Below are 18,079 nucleotides of genomic sequence, written 5' to 3'. Positions count from 1 at the left end.
TGTCTTTCACCTCAAATAAAGTGTTATCCTACTGAAGCAACGCATAGCCTCAGAGTGTACGAGCTATTTAATACTTTCTTCATATTTATTTCCAACCAGAAGTTATGGCAAGAATGCAAGAATGAACAGTTGCATAAATAACTTTTATTACTGTGTAGGAGCCCGGGGTGTTAAGTTGTGACAATGCCCGTTGTATAAAATCAAAGGCAGGCTTTGAAAGTTTCCCAACATGTCTCTGGAAGGTGACGAATGGAAATGTTTACTATTTGTTTGCTGCTAAGAAGGGATTTCTCTTTGCTGAGGACTGTACAAGGTTACTGACTAAACCACTTTTCATAGGCAAACATTAGCTGCAAGTCTTTTTTCCACGCTCATAAAGCAAACAGGCAGCAAAGCAGTCTCTGCCTGGTTATCCTTGAAAACTCCTATCTTTCCAGCACGTCGTGGGCTTCAGCAAGGCAGGCTTGCCTCCTTCTGTTTCCATTGTGCACAGCCTAATTTATAGTCCGAACAAGCGCCTTGCTATAAAAGATCTGCTTCTCCCCGCTCACTTCCTATTTCCCACAGTTAAAGCAAGTTTCAAATAAAAGATTCACAGGCCTCCAAGCTTACAAATTAGGCAAAGTAACACTCAGAGCACTAGCAAAAACTTTGTATTCAAAATGGTAAGTGAAAGGCCTACAGAAAACACAATCAAATCAAAGCAGGACAAAACCTAATGCAGGAAGTCTCTCCAAAGCTGTTTTTAATGTTGCCCATCACAAATACCTTTGGTTTCGGCGCAAACATATTTGAGTGAAAGCTGGATAAATGCCAGGAGCTGCTTTAGAGGCGTTCGAAGCTGGAAGAATATGCTTGGCTAATTGCTTGGTCTGTGCACAGTGTTGTAGTACAACCTATTAAGTGCCTGAATTGCTTAAACTCAAGTTACGCTTTTGTATGCGTTTTGGAAACCTCTTTGATTTAATATTGCTTTAAATGGTGCTAGCACACAGCTTCGTTTGCTTCTTCCTTACAAGTGCTTCTTCCCATCAAACTCCAACCTTAACATGAAAATACAAATAGTTTTTCTACCAAGCTCAGTGGTCCATTATTTACACTTTACCACGCTCTGTGTGTTATGTTAAAATAAGGGACAAAGTCATTGTTTCACTGGCAAGACAGTGCTGAGATCGCTGGATGGGACAGAAAAATAATCAAGGATTGGGTTGTTCCAGTTCAGAAGAAATGTTCAACTTGGCAAAAGTGAAAAACTGACTTGAAACTCCAGGACTTCTTGTCCATCCTAGAAGAGTCCACAGCCCAGAACCTCTTAAGGCAGGCCCTTATAGTACTCCCTGTATTTTGGCCACAGTCCTCTAAAAAGAGCTTTTCAGTTAAAAGACCCAACCTCACTTGGGATGATCAATTGTCTCCTCCCTGTTAGGAAACAATGTTATAAAGAAAAGGTGTTCTCTGAAAGGTGAGACCAAGTTTGATACCCTGAAACTCAGACCTAAAGGTCAATCCTGAACAGACGAATACATAAAAGTCCACAACCTTCAGCAGAGACAGAAAGGGGTAATGAACGGTGACTGCTCCTCCAGCCATGCTGGCTCCAGCTGAAGGCTTTACAAGTAAACCATGTATTGATCTACAAAACTGCACGTTCCTCTCTGAATGTCTGCTATACTGGGACATAGTGAGATGGTTTGTCAATAAGTGAAGCTGAGGCACTTTTTGCCTCCTAGCTTGGAAGTCTGTGTGCTTTAAAGCATCCTTTTTATTGCAGTTAGGATGATAAGAAAGAAAAGGGCAAGAAAAAAAAGGAAGAGGTAAAGCCATCTTTCCTAAAATACCAGAGCTTCAGGATTCTGGTCTTAAAAAAATAATTATCTGTTAGTAGAACATTCTCCATTAAAGTGAAAGAAAAACCAGTTGGGTGACTGTTCCCCATTGTGCAGTACTTCTGTGGATATGTTCATAAAACACAAAAGTATGCACTACACATAGATTGCAAAATGCTATACCTGTGCTGTGCTTGGATGTAAAGATTCTGACTTGTTCATTTAAAAAAAAAAAGGCTTTGGGATAAACCTGACTCATGACCAAGACTAATGTTACACAGCCAAACTGTGGCAGGACTAGGCATTTAAATGCCATTACACTGGGTTTTTTTTGCTGGGAGGTGGTGATAGTGAGGAGCCAGGTCTCTGTGCAGATCTCTTGTCCTGTCCCTCTCCGACGTGAGACACAGAAGTCCTGTCCCCACCCAAGGCCAATAGCTCTCCTGACAGCTGCAGGAATCGTGTTTCGTGGGGATTTAAGGCTGGCGTATGCCTTCAGCCTTTAATACATTACTGCATGGCCTTGAGCAATGATGAATTAAGCTAAGGGAAAAAACCCAAAAGCTCTCCTTAGCTAAGCTAGGAGACTTTGCCTTCCCAGAAGTTAATCAGTGTGACACAAGCTTTATATCCGCACTCCAGATACATAAATCAAACAAATCAATATTTCTTTGTCTCTTGCTCCCTCCATCCTTCCCCATAAGGGTGTTATTGCTGAGATGGCTGGGGCCCAGCTGGACAGGCAGCACAGTGAGTGGCAGTGGCTTAACAAGTCCTGGTTCTTTGGTTCTCACATTGGAGATTTTACTCCTTTTTGAAATCCTCATCATGTCCAAACTAAACAGGCTTTCAATTACCAAGGAAGTTAAATTTTTTTTCCAATATTATGTTCTTTTCACCTCCTAATGCAGCAGCAAACCATGAATACATCAGATGCAGCTTTAAAATCAAAACTATTTCTTCCCTCTCATCGTGGGTACTGAAGCATGTGTGCAGTGAGTCATGAAGGAAGCAAACAGTTTATCAGAGTTGAAGGAGTGCAGGAACACTGCTAAAAAAACTTGTGCAAGTCGGTGCCAGGGATCATGTTACCAAGGCAAAAAGCTTTGGCATTTTTATGCTCTGTTTTACCACCTCCAACTGTGTAATAGACAAAAGGCCAGAAAGAGATAAAGGGAAACAGGTGGGGTGGAATAAAAAGCAAGACTGTTCATTTGGCATGGTGGTGATCAGCTGTTTCATAACAAACTAAGGCATATTAGGGGTGGGGGGGAGTATAATATTTTATTATTATAAAAGAGAATGAGTTTATATATTTACTTTCCATCCACTTCCTCTTCTATCCTATCTTCTTATGGTTTGAAGTGCACATGCGACAAAATGCTCACAACATAATTTTATCAACACTCAGAACAAGGCCAACCAAAGCCATCAGTAGATGCTTTTTTGATTTGTTCTCTGAGATACTTTGCTTAAGCTATCAGTTTGATTTATCTTTTTTTTTTTCTCAAAGGAAATAAAGATGAATAAGGTAACCAAAGACTCCAAAGTCCAGTCAAAAGAACAGTATGAAAGTTTATTGTAAAAGAGAGAGATAATGAGGCAGGCTCACAGCTCTGGCAGCTTTGAAATAATGATAGCTTTTGAAATCTATGTTGTGAATACCAAAAGAAACACATTCTCAGATGTGATCCAGGTCACAATTAAGCACTTCAGTGGTGTCAACATGGAGAGTAAGAGAGATGGAGGAGAGATGGGTCTGTACCCTCAATGATTATCTAATGCTATATTATTGCAATCTTAAATTACTATCTTACATGTTTAAATAGGCCACATCACTGTTGCAAGAATGTTCAGCCTTCTTTTAGAATGCAGCAGTTTTACTGAGATATGTTTTTACCATATGTTTTAATTAAAAATGTAGAGTTTGCATCAAAATAGCTTTTGAAGACTGTCACAGAGATAAATTTATTAAATCAAAAGCAGCAAGACTAATAAATATATTATCCATGAGAAGATCAATTACTTGGATCCAGCATGTTCAAAATGTGCTTTTTAGCTCTTTTTTTTAGCTGGACTGTTTACCAAAAAAAAGAGAAGAGTCACATTAGGGATTCAGCACCAAATTTCTGAAATGTGAACTTCAAAAAGCTTCTACTAAACAAATTATTAGCTACTACTACTGGTAGTATCATTCCTAGTGATAGTAGTTTAGCTACTCCTAGTAGTAGTTTAGTCATTACTAACTAAACAAAAAAATTCTGAAGGGCTGAATAAAATGAATGATTGAAAGAGAATGTAAAGAGGTTTGTCATTCTCCTTTGCTTGTCTACCAGAATACTGGGAGGTGATTTGACTGCTCTGAGTAAGTGCCTTCCTGAGGAGAAAATACTGTTTATTAAAGAGCTCTTTAAGTGACCACAGAAAGGCATAACAAGGAATGCAAGCCAGATCGATCAAATTAAAAATAAGTGATGTTTTTAGCAGAAACTATTAGGGAAAATAGTAGATTCCCTACGATGTAATTTACTATCAACTGATGTTTTCTTACTAAGAGTGGACTATCAGGAGAAATTATCAGATAAGAATACTTACAGATTTTAGGGCTGGTTATAAAGAGGAATTCAGACTGAGAAAGTACTTAATGATTTAACAGTCTTAGAAAGCTGGGGGAGTGACTCAGTGAATACAGATTTACATCTAATCCATTTCAGCAAAAAAGGCAAGGCAGAATGAAAGCATCTGTGTGTGCATGCATGAATGTAAACACCTTCCTCTGCATTATAAAGGAGTAAATAGCATCACAAACCTATTTTTTTAAATTTCCTCTACAAACCACATTCAATTTGAATTTGAGGACACAGATGTCCTCTACTAGTACATTTTTCCCTATGTATCAACTAATATTTAGGCTATAAACACACTTTACACTTAAGCAGCAATTCAGAATTTCAGGACCTAGCTAATCCATGCCCCACAACTCCACCTAGTATTATAGGTTGCTCTCTTTGAAGTCTACCCAGTGTCACCTGGACTGAAAAGTCCCTGTCCCTGCACCATGGACTCTGACCATGTCCCATCTCCAGACTGGCTCCCACTGAACAGATACCCAGCCTCTCCACCAGTCTGTCTGACAAGGATGTGTCAGAGCCATCACTATCCCATCCCTTAACGTTTATCTGACCTGACTTCTTAATTGCTGAAAGGCACTACGCCTGAGAAGCAAGTCTGGTTGTAAAGGATTCAGTGGGGCTGTTCCCCAGAAGACAATGTAAACGCAGGCGATGACACTAAAGGAAAGATCCTTTGAATTTTAAGCTTCGCCTCTGAGCAATTTCTTCTCTGAACAATTGATTCTGTGTCCCACATTTGAGTCTTTGAGGATGAGAGGAATAAACTTCACTTAATTCAATCAATAGCAATATTCCCTAACACCACAAAAGCACTATTGTATTTTAGACCATTGTAGGGTGATACAATTGTCAAAATCTAAGTTTTGCTGCCTTTGACCAGGACTCCCTCAGCTGGAGGAAGGCGAATTACTTTTGTGTGAGCCTGAAGAGGACAAAAGGAGAAATAACACCTTGAAATCTTCAACGGCTGACTCTTTACAACTAGATGGACAAGCACTGCAGACTACCCCCTCCATTAGTTAATGGTGATCTCAAAGAATCTGGTTTTATTTGAATGGCAAAACAATTCGTCTTTATAGCACGTACATTCTACTAACAAAGGCAAAAGCTTGCTAAGAAAGGAAAGTGAGGTTCTACCTGAGTCGTGGCAATGTTTGTTCCATCGGTGACCTCCACAGTCATATTATATATTGACCTCTGCTCTGCATCCAAGGGCTTTGCAATGACAATAGTGCCCACTCCCTTCTCCGCGTCGAAAGAACTATCGTAATTCCCTCCTAATTGTTGCACAAAAATACAATTAAATTAGCCATTTCTGGAAAATTTCCATGGAAAACGTTCCTAGAAGAGGGCATATCTGGCATCCATCTTAACAGCTTGCCTTAGCATACATAGTACATCTACTGCTACTTCTTTGTCCGTAACTCATTTATATTTCAAAGCACAGTTTGTATATTGGAAAGCAGACATCATTAAAATGCACTGAAAAAAAACCCCAAACAATCTAGCAGTGTATTTAAGTGAACCATAACTGAGTCTATAAAAATAATCAAATGGCTATAAGCTCATAAGATGTGGGTCTGTGTGGTTTGGATAATGAACAAGCACAACTATCTTGGCTTTATAAAACTAATTTCAGAGGCTTTTATTCTGCAAATTTTATTTTCAGGAAATTCTCACTGATGCTCCTGGGTGCAAGGATTGCCAACTGAGACTTTAAAAATTGCAATTATCATCAATTTTTAAAATGCAAATAGAGAGTGGTTAGGTTAATTTCAAGGACAGTGATAATTACTGGCAGCAAAGGTCAAATTCTGCTAGTTCTTTCAGAATTATTCAAATAGATCTGACAGGATACACATCTTAAATTCCTTTCCATTAAAGAAACCCTCACAATGCATTCTTCTGAAGCTAATAGCCCCTTATTCTGTCACACACTGAATGATGATGCAGCAGTGGAAAAACCCTCCCAAGTCTCAGGTGAAAGAAAAAAAAAACCAAAAAAATAGGTTAAAAAATTATTGACAAAGCCATAAATAATTTGAGATTAAAGGGGTTTATGATTTCTCAGCCACAGCTACAGCTTATAAATTAGAACCACACATTGTGCTCAAAAGTAAGGCACAGACTCCCTGCTGCTAAGCTGTATCATACTCATCTATAAAGTGGTATTTACTATGATTTGAGCCTGAAACTTTTGGAGGCAGGGGACAGGGAGAGAGAGGGGGAACATAACACTGCTGACAAATGAACTCTTAAGACATATTCATCAAAGCCATGTCATGCCACTAGCTACTGTCTTTGACAAGGCTTTTCACTTAAAAACTGTATAACAGCTGCTCAGACCTCTTGAGATGAGACCCATTCTTGTGCATTATATATAGACAGAGATATATTTTAACGGCTCTTATTTTAGTGCTGGGGACAAAGAAGTGAAAGAGAACAGTTTGTCTATCATCAAGTCTTGCATGGGCATGGTTTTCTGACCAAAAACCAACATTATTCTCAGAAACCCTCATGCAGTTAGTGAGAGGAAAAAGGTATTGACATTGCAGGGAGTTAAGATCAGGAGAAATCACAGTCATATCGAAGCCCTTAATGTGAAGAAATCTTGAGCTCTCTAACTCTTGCACATTGCAAGGAAAGTGTAATCTACAAGAAGCAATGGCCTCAGAGGCCATTCAGGAATGGGAGAAGAAAGAGAAAGGAGGAGTAAGAGTACAGGTGACCTGTGCAAGAGGGAAGAGGAATAAGAGTACAGGTGACCTGTGCAAAAGAACTGATGGACTTCTTCATGCTTAAGTGATCCAAATGTAGTCCTTTCAGTTGTGCCATCAGACTGACTTAGACATATATACATTTCTAAGCTTAATAGATGAGTTGTGATTTTCCAAGAAAATCACACTGGATCTGCTGTGATGTATGGTGGATAGAAACATTGCTTATTCCCTAACCTCCTGCAAGCCCAATCTGCATAATTTTCTCTCTCTCTATATATATATATACATCTAAAACGATTTGACACTAGGAAAAGATACGCAATAGCCCACGACATTTAAGCAATAGCAAGGCTTTGGACATTGATCCATTCAGTGTTTGGTTGTGGATCTTTTTAAAAGTTGAGTTTGGAAGAAAAAAGATGCCATCTCTCAATTAATGTTTCAAATTGATTTACTGGAGAAAAAACATGCCATGAAAACTAACTGCAAAAAAAAAAAAAGGCTCCTTTGAAGAAAAGAGTTTGAGCTCCTTGCAAGAAAATCTCTGCTGAAATGAAGCTAGCCTTGGGATAGTAGGCACTTTACAAAGAGAATGTTTCATACTGATAACCATGAAAACAAAATGAAAGTCTATACTTCAAGATGCTTAATAACCATCTTAATGAGCAATCAAAAATTATATGCTATCAACTGGCATGCACTTCCAAATATCTCCCTGCCTTTAAAACTTCCACTAAGTAACACCGAAGGATTAGCAACGAATGTTTTAAATGCCCTTCCTCCGCTGGCTTAGAGCTGGGTTTGCATTGCAAATACACTGACTTCTTCCAGCCATTTTCATTAAGTGAAGCACATTCCCCTAAAAAAAAGAATTGAATTAATCATATGATTTTTTTTTTTATGTTACTCACATATTTCAAAATGCTCTAGTGGCAAACAAATAAATCCTGGTTGCCAGCCACCCCAATCCAGCCTACACTTGTAACTAACCAGGCAAGGTATTTTATTTTACATTGACTAATGTTGTATTAAGTAAGGCAGAAACTGCATCAAACACTGAGACAGAGATAGATCAGAGAACATCTTGCTGTGAGATTTGTAATTACAACCTCTTCTGGAGGGAAATTCTGATCTATTCCTGTCTCAGTGTGGCACATTTTAAGAGCCCATGGTCAAATGAAGAATTACTCAGATGGCTGAACTTGTGGGAATAATACCTGAGATATTGTGCCCTGCCTCTCCTCATTCCTAGCTTGTTTCTTGGCTTCAGAGTCACAGCAAACATATTTTCCATTTGACAAAAGTCCCATATGCTTTGGAAAGAACAAACTTTCCTTTTAATAAGAAAGATAGTTGTGAGACGTTTTTTTGGTTGTTGTTTCTTTGGGCTTTCCTGTTTTGCTTTAAAAAAAAAAGAATCAAAACCCCCACTGGACCTTATATAACTAACAAGAGAGGATCTTCAGATGTAAAGTTGCAGCTGGAGAATTTGTCTAAGGCAAGACATGATGCAGATCTTGCACTCCACAGAATGTGGGCTCTGCATCATTTTGGATTTCAGTGTTGGTTTTTCAGTGAGTTTTACTTTGAAGCATATTCCGCTTACATTTTGACTATTGCATTTGCTGAAAACAATTACTCTTTCTGGTAGTGGTTTTCCTGGATGAATTCCTTTTTGGAAAGATACTGACCTTCCCTATATTCCTACCAGATACTGGTATTCAGTTTATGATGGGATTATGCTGCTGTGAGACATTTTTTCTCCTCTGAGAAGAAAATACATAACAAATCTGGAGGACTTTCAGGCAAATTAGTCCCACACAAAAGCTTTGTGTTCCACATTTCCTGTGGGACAATCCAGAAGAGTGAGATTGACTACACAGCTCAGAAACATCTAATGATCATGGGAAATCAGACTTGTTCAGTCTTAGATGTAAAGATGGATCACACCAAACTCCAGAGGACATCCTCAAATAAAAGACAGGTAAAAAACTTGCAAGAGTCTTCCTTCAATGGTAGATGGCAAAGAGTATGCATGTTTCAAGTTCAAACCTACTGAAGCCAGGAGTACACTGAGATCTTCACACAGGTCTCTTTGGCTATGATTGACAAGTGGAGAAGAGAAACACGAGAGATGATCTCATCTAGAGAATAGTCCTCTGAAACATATTTCCCTGGAGAAGGGAAGATTCTTTACCAAAGTACAACACTAAGGACATTGATGATAAATTGGGCCAACTGCTACAATTCACATGTTGCTCAGAGCAGAGATTCAGAGGAAAAAGTTAAAAAGGAATTAATCCTGAGACTCCAAAAGTGCCTCTGGGGTTTTCAGGAAAAGAAGCAAAGCCAAAATTTCAATTTTTTTCTGGTTTTAAAAAAGATGAAATAAACCTAGTGGCTGCTTCAAGAGATACAAATTTGACTACAGCCTTTTATTAATCAAGATGTAATAAATATTAATAATGTGAGATATAAATATTTATTCTTTCATGTACTATATCAAGCTAAGAAGAGAATAATGCAGACTGAGTTTTCAGATAAAACAACTGGAATGAGAGTCAAAGCCTTGGATTTACTGCTAAGAAGCAGAAAGTACGGGCATAAAAATCAGAAAAGAAATCAGAAAGGTATTTTAGAGAAGATAATTCTAGGGCTAGCTAGGGAGCTATGTATTTTTGACACCAATGAAACTTTATAGTACTGTGAATCAACTGGACAATGAATTAAAAGTAATAGTTATTAAAATTATTGCTATTTAAGCACCCTTGATAAAAAGTTCTGACATGCTTTTAAAGTTTGGCTGTTCTTATAAAGGCACAGGTTGGGGGAAGAAGGAAAGAGAGAGAAAGAGAGAGAGAGAGAGAGAGAACAGGGAGGCCTGTTCAGAGACATCAGAGAGATGTTGTGCAACATGCTACTTAAGCAAAAACTAGCACCATGCAGCTTAGCACCAGTGTCAAAGTAGTCATCACACCATTCCCACCACTAACAAAGGAAGAGACAAAGAGGGCTCAATTTACCTGGGAGAAATAAAGATATCTGAATTATTTTGGAGTTGTCATTAAAAATTAGTGTCTCATGAATGACTTAATAAATTCAACACAACTGAAACGACCTACGTTCATGTCTTTCACACTGTGGAATCTGCATGAACTGAGAATGGCTTTGAATGCAGTCTGAAAACAGAAACCAAGTATGACATCTCAACCATTCTCAATTAAACAAACATACAAATGAAACATCCTGATCCTCTCTAGTCCATGGAGGAGAGGCAATTTCTTTCCCTGCCAGGTGCTTTAATCTCTTGGAATTGATTCGTTCAAAAATGTAATTTTTATTTTAAAGCATATATAACTGAGGTGCAAATTCGATGCTGACATTAGGCAGACAGAACACTACATGGCCAAACTTCATCTGCCCTCATTCCTTCTTTCTTTTTTAGCAGGGAGAAAGTGTATGTTATCCATAAAAAGAAAAAAAAAAAGAGGTCCCCTGGAATTCCAATGCCCATTTAGTTTGAAAAGGTCATAAACATAAAGGTCAAGCTGCAAACTCTATATTAAATGATGCCTCCACATAAGCCTTAAGGGCTTTTGTTGACATTGCTGTGAACTGAGCAAGGAGGTTCAGAATCACAAAATAACCATGGAGCAGCATCAGATCCAGGTTTTACAGCAGCACAGAAGCCATCTTTTGCATCAGCAGTCCCATACAGCTCTCCATACATCACAACTAATTTCTGCTAATAACCCACATATTTCCACGTGGTGATACTGTGGAACAAGGACAAGAAATGGTTTCTACATACTGACACTGACTAAAGGCAGCAAAGATAATCTGAATATACAGTGTTCTGTCTATAAACTGCTCAGAGTGAGGTTTGGATGTGCATCTTGCATGCTGAGCATCTGAAACAACACAGTCTTCTGCATGTCCAGGATTGCTGGCTATTCCTATTGCAGAAATGGGTGCTGTTGCTACTGCTATTATTTGTAACAGCAGTAATATTTAATGACAACATTCATATGGTAACAGTACTGAACTGCATAGCCAGTCACCAATTTCTCTGTAAGTCTAGGGAAGCTCTGTCTCCACAACCCTCTGCACTGATGAAGCATCTTGCACTGTGAGGAACTATATCCTATAGGGAAACAGTAAGAATTGTTTAACCAGCAACAATCTAAAACATTTGAACTATTTTAGCCATAAAGGTCACATTAAGTGAGAAATTAAAGGCTTACATTTCATAAAGCTCTCCATATAATCTCTGTTTGGTAGGCAAAATTGGAATAATACTGTAAGGTGCTGCTTGATTGGAAGTGACTCTTAATAACATAAAAGAATGCAGCAGAGTGAGGGCTTCTCTCAGTGCTTAACACAGGCAGCATTTTAATGAGAGCTAGTGAATTCACCAAGGGAAGCACCAAAAGGCTGTGAAAGGCAGAGGAGTCCAGCAAAAGGTTCAAACGGGAAAAAAAAGTGTCAATGACATCAATAAAGATGGATTTCTCCTGGGAGGAAAGCTAGGGTCAGTGAGAAAAAGAAACAGAATGTAAACATTAGCTAACAAATTGCATGTAGCATACTGAAACAACCAAGGGAATATGATGTAAACTGTAGGAAGCATATGCTGTCCTTTTCCAGGGGCTAGCAGGAACCCTAGAACATGATAATAGCTTTGGGTTTAATTTTAATGCGGTTGGCTCTTCAGAAACCATGCTACAAATTCAAAGAGGAAATGTTGCTGCTTCTGTCTTTCATCTGCACAAATTAGCAATAAACAGTGGATGAAAACAACTCTGACAGATCCTTTCTCTAGTGGTCCTTGTCTTTCCTGTTGGCTAAACCCATCCACAAATGGCTTTGCTGAAATGAGAGCCAGGCTCAATCCCTGTAAAAAAGACTGCTGATGCACCCCATCCGCTAAGTCTGTGGCAAAGGCTTTTTGTTTCTCTAACCTTTCATATAGTATTTGCTTTCTATCCCTTCATCTAAATAACACCACTTTGTGCAGACATAGTGCTTCACATCCAACAGTATGCACAATTTATGCACAAGTACCTGCAAATATGAATTAGCATCATAACTTTGTAGGGCCATTGTGCTGCTGGAAAAGGTCTCATTTTGCAGATGTTCTTTTAAATGACCTGAGTCTGCACCAGAAGCTATGAGAAAATGCCTAGGAACACTGACTTCTGTTTCTCCACTGCAATCAAGTGAGATCCTCTGCTCCCTGTCTTTTTGGCAGCAACACCCTTAGTGGCACTTCCCTGCAATTTTGAGATTGTTACTTCTGTGGCTTCTTCTCATCTTCGCTAAAGATACTTCCCCTTATCTCTATAGGCAATTTTATGTCAGGCAATTTTGTGGTTGAAATCTCCCATTAAAACACATTTTCTCTTTTTCAGCTTGCATTCAAGACAAACTTTTGGTGGCTCCATTTGTAACCCATATGTTGATTCATCCCATTCTGTTTCACAGTTAAATGGGTGGCACTGGACTGTGAAAAGTTGGAATTAATTATTTGTGATAAACTGGGGAAAATCCGTGAATAAAATGATAATAATTTGACACAAATACGGTAAAAGCTGTCATAGAAAGGAACGCAGCACATCCATGTGTCGCATCGCATCCTGTCACAGGCACTTATGAAAGATGTAATATAAATTGTCTCAAAAAAACTTGCAAAAATAAAAGGCAGCCTGGATAGTTGTATTTTAGCAAATGTGTTTGCACTAAGGGTACCTTCTGTTGAACAGTTCTGCCCACAAGCTGTCTGTAGAATATAGAACATCTCTCGAGCATGCTTGCCACCTTGAAGCAGGGCAGTCGGAAGCAGAAAAAAAAGAACAGAATGCAGAAAAAAAGGTGAAGAAAGAGAGAAATGAGGGACAGCAAGTCTAAGTACCATAAATACATTCAGAAATGAGATTAGCCAAGTATGACAATAGAATTTAAATGACAGACAACATTAAGATTGCAGTAAATAACGTAGTACAAAAAAAAACAACCCAGTTCAGCCATATAGCACTTTTTTTTTCAGCTTAGCTAAGGAGTCATAACAAAAGCAGGAATATTATTCTTATTGTTACAGCTATATTAAAATGGCATTTTCATTTCAGCACTACAAAAGTGGGCTGAATTTTAGGGGGACAGTTTATGGTTAGTTTTCTTGCTCTCAAATCCACACATCCATATGCTTTGCTTCTGAAGCATCCTCCTCACGCCACTGGCTCCCTACTTACCCACAATATCAAACCAGAGAGGAATGTTAGATGGCTCCACAGAGACCACCCCAACGATTTCTGTTACTTTATCACTTTCCATGATGGTGAAGTTGTAAAAGGGCTCATCAAAAGTCAGGGGCATGGGTGAGGGCGCAGGCTTTTTGATCCACTCAATATGAAGGCGTGCAGTTGAAGATTTTTGGGGCCGGCCATTGTCCACTGCTTTGATCTAGCAGGCACACAAAAAAAAGGAGGACTCAGATTGAGCATCCCAGCTTGTCAGTTCAGACCTAATTCTATAGCATGATGATGACTGCTTGGAAAATGGTCTTTGTAATCCACTGTGTAAAATCTCATTGAAAACAAAAAAGAGACATATAAACACTGTTTCTCAGGTCTGTTTTTTTTTTTTCTATTACACTTTGACTTTTTAAATGGAAATATTTTGTTTTAGAAATTCTGGTGCAAGGCCTCCAGGAGATGCAGTTCAAGTGCTCCCCACACAGATCTTCGTCTCCAGAACCAGCTTCCCTCTCCAACTTCATCTTTCACTCAGTTCCCTCCTGCAGCAAAGCCAGGAGCTTTATAATGACTCTGTGGGACACGATGTACTTGCAAAACATGCTCACCCAGACCATGTTTGATTGCTTTTAAGTGGCATCTGTATTACAGATAAGATTGGTATTTTTAATACTGTCTTCTTCAGGATTTTCAATTGAGCTAAATACATTTCAGATCATTTCCCTTGTTCTTCAAAACAAACATAATTTAAAATTCAACCATATTTATTTTCCTTGCTTTCTCACTCTGTCATGTTCATTAAGAACTGCCCAGCTTGGTGCTAATTCTTTTTATAATAATGTCCTGTAGAGGGATGGAGAGACTTGATATTTGCCTATCATGCTTTCTGGCTTTAGCACAGCAAAGAGAAGATAATCAGCAATAAAGATTAGGCTTAAGGAAAGAGAGGAATGTAAGTTATAAAATGGTTGCTTTGGTGTATCATAAAATCATAGAATCAACCAGGTTGGAAGAGATCTCCAAGATCATCCAGTCCAATCTAGCACCCAGCCCTACCCAATCAATTAGACCATGGCACTAAGTGCCTCATCCAGGCTTTTCTTAAACACCTCCAGGGACGATGCCTCCACCACCTCCCTGAGCAGCCCATTCCAATGCCAATCACTCTCTCTGGCAACAACTTCCTCCTAACATCCAGCCTATACTTCCCCTGGCACAACTTGAGGCTGTGTCCCCTTGTTCTATTGCTGGTTGCCTAGGAAAAGAGACCACCCCCGACCTGGCTACAACCTCCCTTCAGGTAGTTGTAGACAGTAATAAGATCACCCCTGAGCCTCCTCTTCTCCAGGTTAAACACCCCCAGCTCCCTCAGCCTCTCCTCACAGGGCTGTGTTCCAGGCCCCTCACCAGCTTTGTTACCATTCTCTGGACACATTCCAGCACCTCAACATCTCTCTTGAATTAAGGAGCCCAAAACTGGACACAGTACTCAAGGTGTGGCCTGACCAGTGTTGGGCACAGGGGCAGAATAACCTCCCTTGTCCTACTGGTCATACTATTTCTGATCCAGGCCAGGATGCCATTGGCTCTCCTGCCCACCTGGGCACACTGCTGGCTCATCTTCAGCTACTATCTACCAGTACCCTCAGGTCCTTTCTGCCTGGCTGCTCTCCAGACACTCTGTCTTCAGCCTGTAGTGCTGTTTGGAATTGTTGTGGCCAAAGTGCAGAACCCTGCACTTGGCCTTGTTAAATCTCATCCCATTGGATGCATATGGTGAATAACATGAATGTGAAGCAAGGGGCTTTTCTTTTAAAACTGAAGGAAATATTTCAGGCCCTATAGGTTCACTGGTGCATCCATGCTGTTACTATGCCTGTTAAAAATGAGAAATATTTTCCTGAAATACCATACCCTATTTCTTCCTTGAGAAATGTGTTAAGTGGGTTTGATGCTAACACTCATCACCCTGCTCTGTTCAAGGCAGGCAGGCTCTTAGTGAAAAGAAGGTGAGTGTGTGAGAGGAGTTGCAAGGTAGAGAACCTTCAGTTGTTGCATTCTCTTAAGGGCCAGATCCCAGATGTGACTTCAAGCTCTGCACAGAAAAAGGCACTCACTCACCCAAAGAGTGGTCTGTTCTGCCTACCAGATATTTTTCAAGATTTGGATACTTATTCATTTTCCTGCCACAGTTTCTTACACTATAAAGGTATCCCAGTGGAGAGTTGTTACTGTAAGAGACATCACTTATTTTACTACAGGCCAGATCATGGATTTCTAACAAAGTTTTTTCATCTCCTTAACTACACCTTGCTGGCTTATTGCTGTAGATGAAGAGAGAACATTAAAGCCTTACACTGCTTTACCTAAACACCATTATCTTGTATTCTTTCTTTCTGTGATCTTGTCTATATGGTTTGAATTCTGACAGAGGTAGTTTTGCTGAGTCTTCTTTTAACTTAAATTGATGCCATACTTACATTAATTAATGTGGTGAGGAGGGTACTACAACACAGAGTACACACTACTACTCCTGGAAGCCACTTTACTTGGACAGTATAAAGAACCTTCCATGAGGACAAGTAACTGTGTCCACACAGAAGGTGAATAACCATTTGTCCTAGCCCCTTCTTTTGCCATTAATATACCTATAGAAACATTTTTATTCTCCTTATCAGTGGCCAGTCTAAGTTCTAAATAGGCTTTTGCCTCTCTAATTTTTTTCCTACAAGACTTAGCAACATCCTTGAACTCATCCTGGGATACCTCCCCTTTTTTCCAAAAGCAATACACCCTCTTTTTTTCCTTAATTCCTTCAGAAGCTACTTGCCCATCCAGTCTGGCTGTCTCACTCATCTGCTCATCTTTCATCACAATGGCACAGCCTGCTCCTGCACCTTCAGGAGTTCTTTCTTGAAGTAGGTCCAACTTTCTTGGACTCCTTTGTTTTTAACCATAGAATTAGTCAAGGTTGGAAGAGACCACAAGGATCATCTAGTTCCAAGCCCTCTGCTGTGGGCAGGGACGTCTCATATTAGATCAGGTTCTCTAGAGTCTCATCCAGCCTGGTGTTAAAGACCTCCAGGGATGGGGCTTCAACCACCTCTCTGGGCAACCCATTCCAGGGCCTCACCACTTTCATGGTGAAGAACTTCTTCCTAATATCCAGTCTGAATCTATTCACTTCTAGCTTTGTTCCATTTCCCTCTAGTCCTATCTCTACCTGACATCCTAAAAAGTCCTTCCCCAGGTTTCTTGTAGGCCCCCTCACCACGTCCAGCGCTATCAATAGTCTCTCAGACTGAACTTTCTGGCGGCAGTTGTATGTGAATGCATAGTTAATACAGTCAGATCTTACATATAGATCATCCACTAAGCAGTCATATATCTTTATACAAGATGGCCTATTTCTAAACATAAAAAAGTTTAAGTCCTAAGTTTGCATGCCAGTGAAAAAGCACTTACTGTTAAGATGTCGTAACTCCCTGCTGTGAATTGCTTTCTGGATGAAACCATCCCTGTTTTGGGGTCAATAAAAAACTTCCCATCATCGTTTCCATCCACAATGCTGTAGGAGATTTCTGCGTTAGGGCCTTCGTCTTTGTCAAAAGCAAAAGCTCTGTAGATTGGCTCCCCTCTTTTCTTACGGTCCCTCTCTGGCAGCTTGATCTGATAGACTTTTTCTGGAAACTGAGGTTTGTTATCGTTTTCATCCAGAACCTGGACCACCACCCAAACGGATGACTGCCTGGGAGATGTACCCCCATCTGAGACGGTAACCTGAAAAACAACAGCAGTAGAGGTTATTCTGCACAGGTACTGCAGGACTTCATAAATTAGAAATAAAAAACGTAAGGAAACAATCTTCACTCCCTAAATCTAACCTTGTGCTAGTTTGAGACTAGGTGAAATATTTTAGTGAGAGAAATTAGATTCTAGGCTGTGAAAAGGAAACAATGCTGATGTCTACTTCACTCATAGGCTTGATGAAATGTATAAAAACAAGAACATAAACATAGATAACACAGTCACTGTGTGTCTCTGGGAGCCTGTATTTTTCTCCCTGGCTTGCTTCTGTGTGACTAATCCTTCTGCTTTCTAACCCCCCTGGCTGATTGTCCAAACTCACCTTGCATGTAAGGCAAAGTCTGGAATAAGGTAGAAGGGTGGAAAGGAGGTGGAAGGGTGGTTGGGAGCCCCTCCTGGGGACTCTGGTTTCTGAGAGGGCTGTTGTATTTCTATATCACTTTTAACTAGTATACTTCTGTCTATAGCAGTAAGTATTGTAAATATCTGCCTGTATATTGTGCTAAGCTGTAAATATAAAGCTTCATTTCATAATTTCCAGCCAGCTGAGTCTAGTCTGGGGAATTTCATAAGGGGGAGGGGGGGGCACTGTAATGTCCAAACTGTCACAAACCTGCAAGTTTACAGAATCTTCTGTGTACAGAAGACACGCTTGCTATAAACATACTCAGTGCCTAACTCAGATATGACCACAATGGCAAACACAGGAATCTAGATGACTTTTTACTTTTGAGATGAACAAGAAACAGGGAAGCTGCAGACTAGGAATCAATTTCTCAAAATATAAAATCCTTTTATATCAAATTCTGCAAGTTTATCTCAGAAGAGAGAACTGGAATTAA

General features: G+C 39.6%; 1 protein-coding gene across 7 annotated transcripts in view; it reads right to left on the bottom strand.

The window, feature by feature from the left end:
• The window catches only part of FAT3 (FAT atypical cadherin 3), a 486,301-nt gene that overhangs the window by 101,836 nt on the left and 366,386 nt on the right, over positions 1–18,079 (bottom strand). For all 7 annotated transcript variants that reach the window (XM_064169873.1, XM_064169899.1, XM_064169893.1 and 4 more), the window contains exons 5-8: positions 16,896–17,210; positions 13,428–13,638; positions 12,928–12,996; positions 5,597–5,736 (exon numbers count right to left, since the gene is read on the bottom strand). In XM_064169873.1, coding sequence (XP_064025943.1) covers positions 5,597–5,736; positions 12,928–12,996; positions 13,428–13,638; positions 16,896–17,210 — 735 coding nt within the window. The remainder of the gene's footprint in view (positions 1–5,596; positions 5,737–12,927; positions 12,997–13,427; positions 13,639–16,895; positions 17,211–18,079) is intronic.

Source organism: Pogoniulus pusillus, chromosome 3, assembly GCF_015220805.1.
Source record: "Pogoniulus pusillus isolate bPogPus1 chromosome 3, bPogPus1.pri, whole genome shotgun sequence".
Classification (NCBI taxonomy): Eukaryota; Metazoa; Chordata; class Aves; order Piciformes; family Lybiidae; genus Pogoniulus; species Pogoniulus pusillus.
The sequence above is the reverse complement of the archived record's forward strand: the minus strand, read 5'-3'. Positions and strand labels throughout refer to the sequence as shown.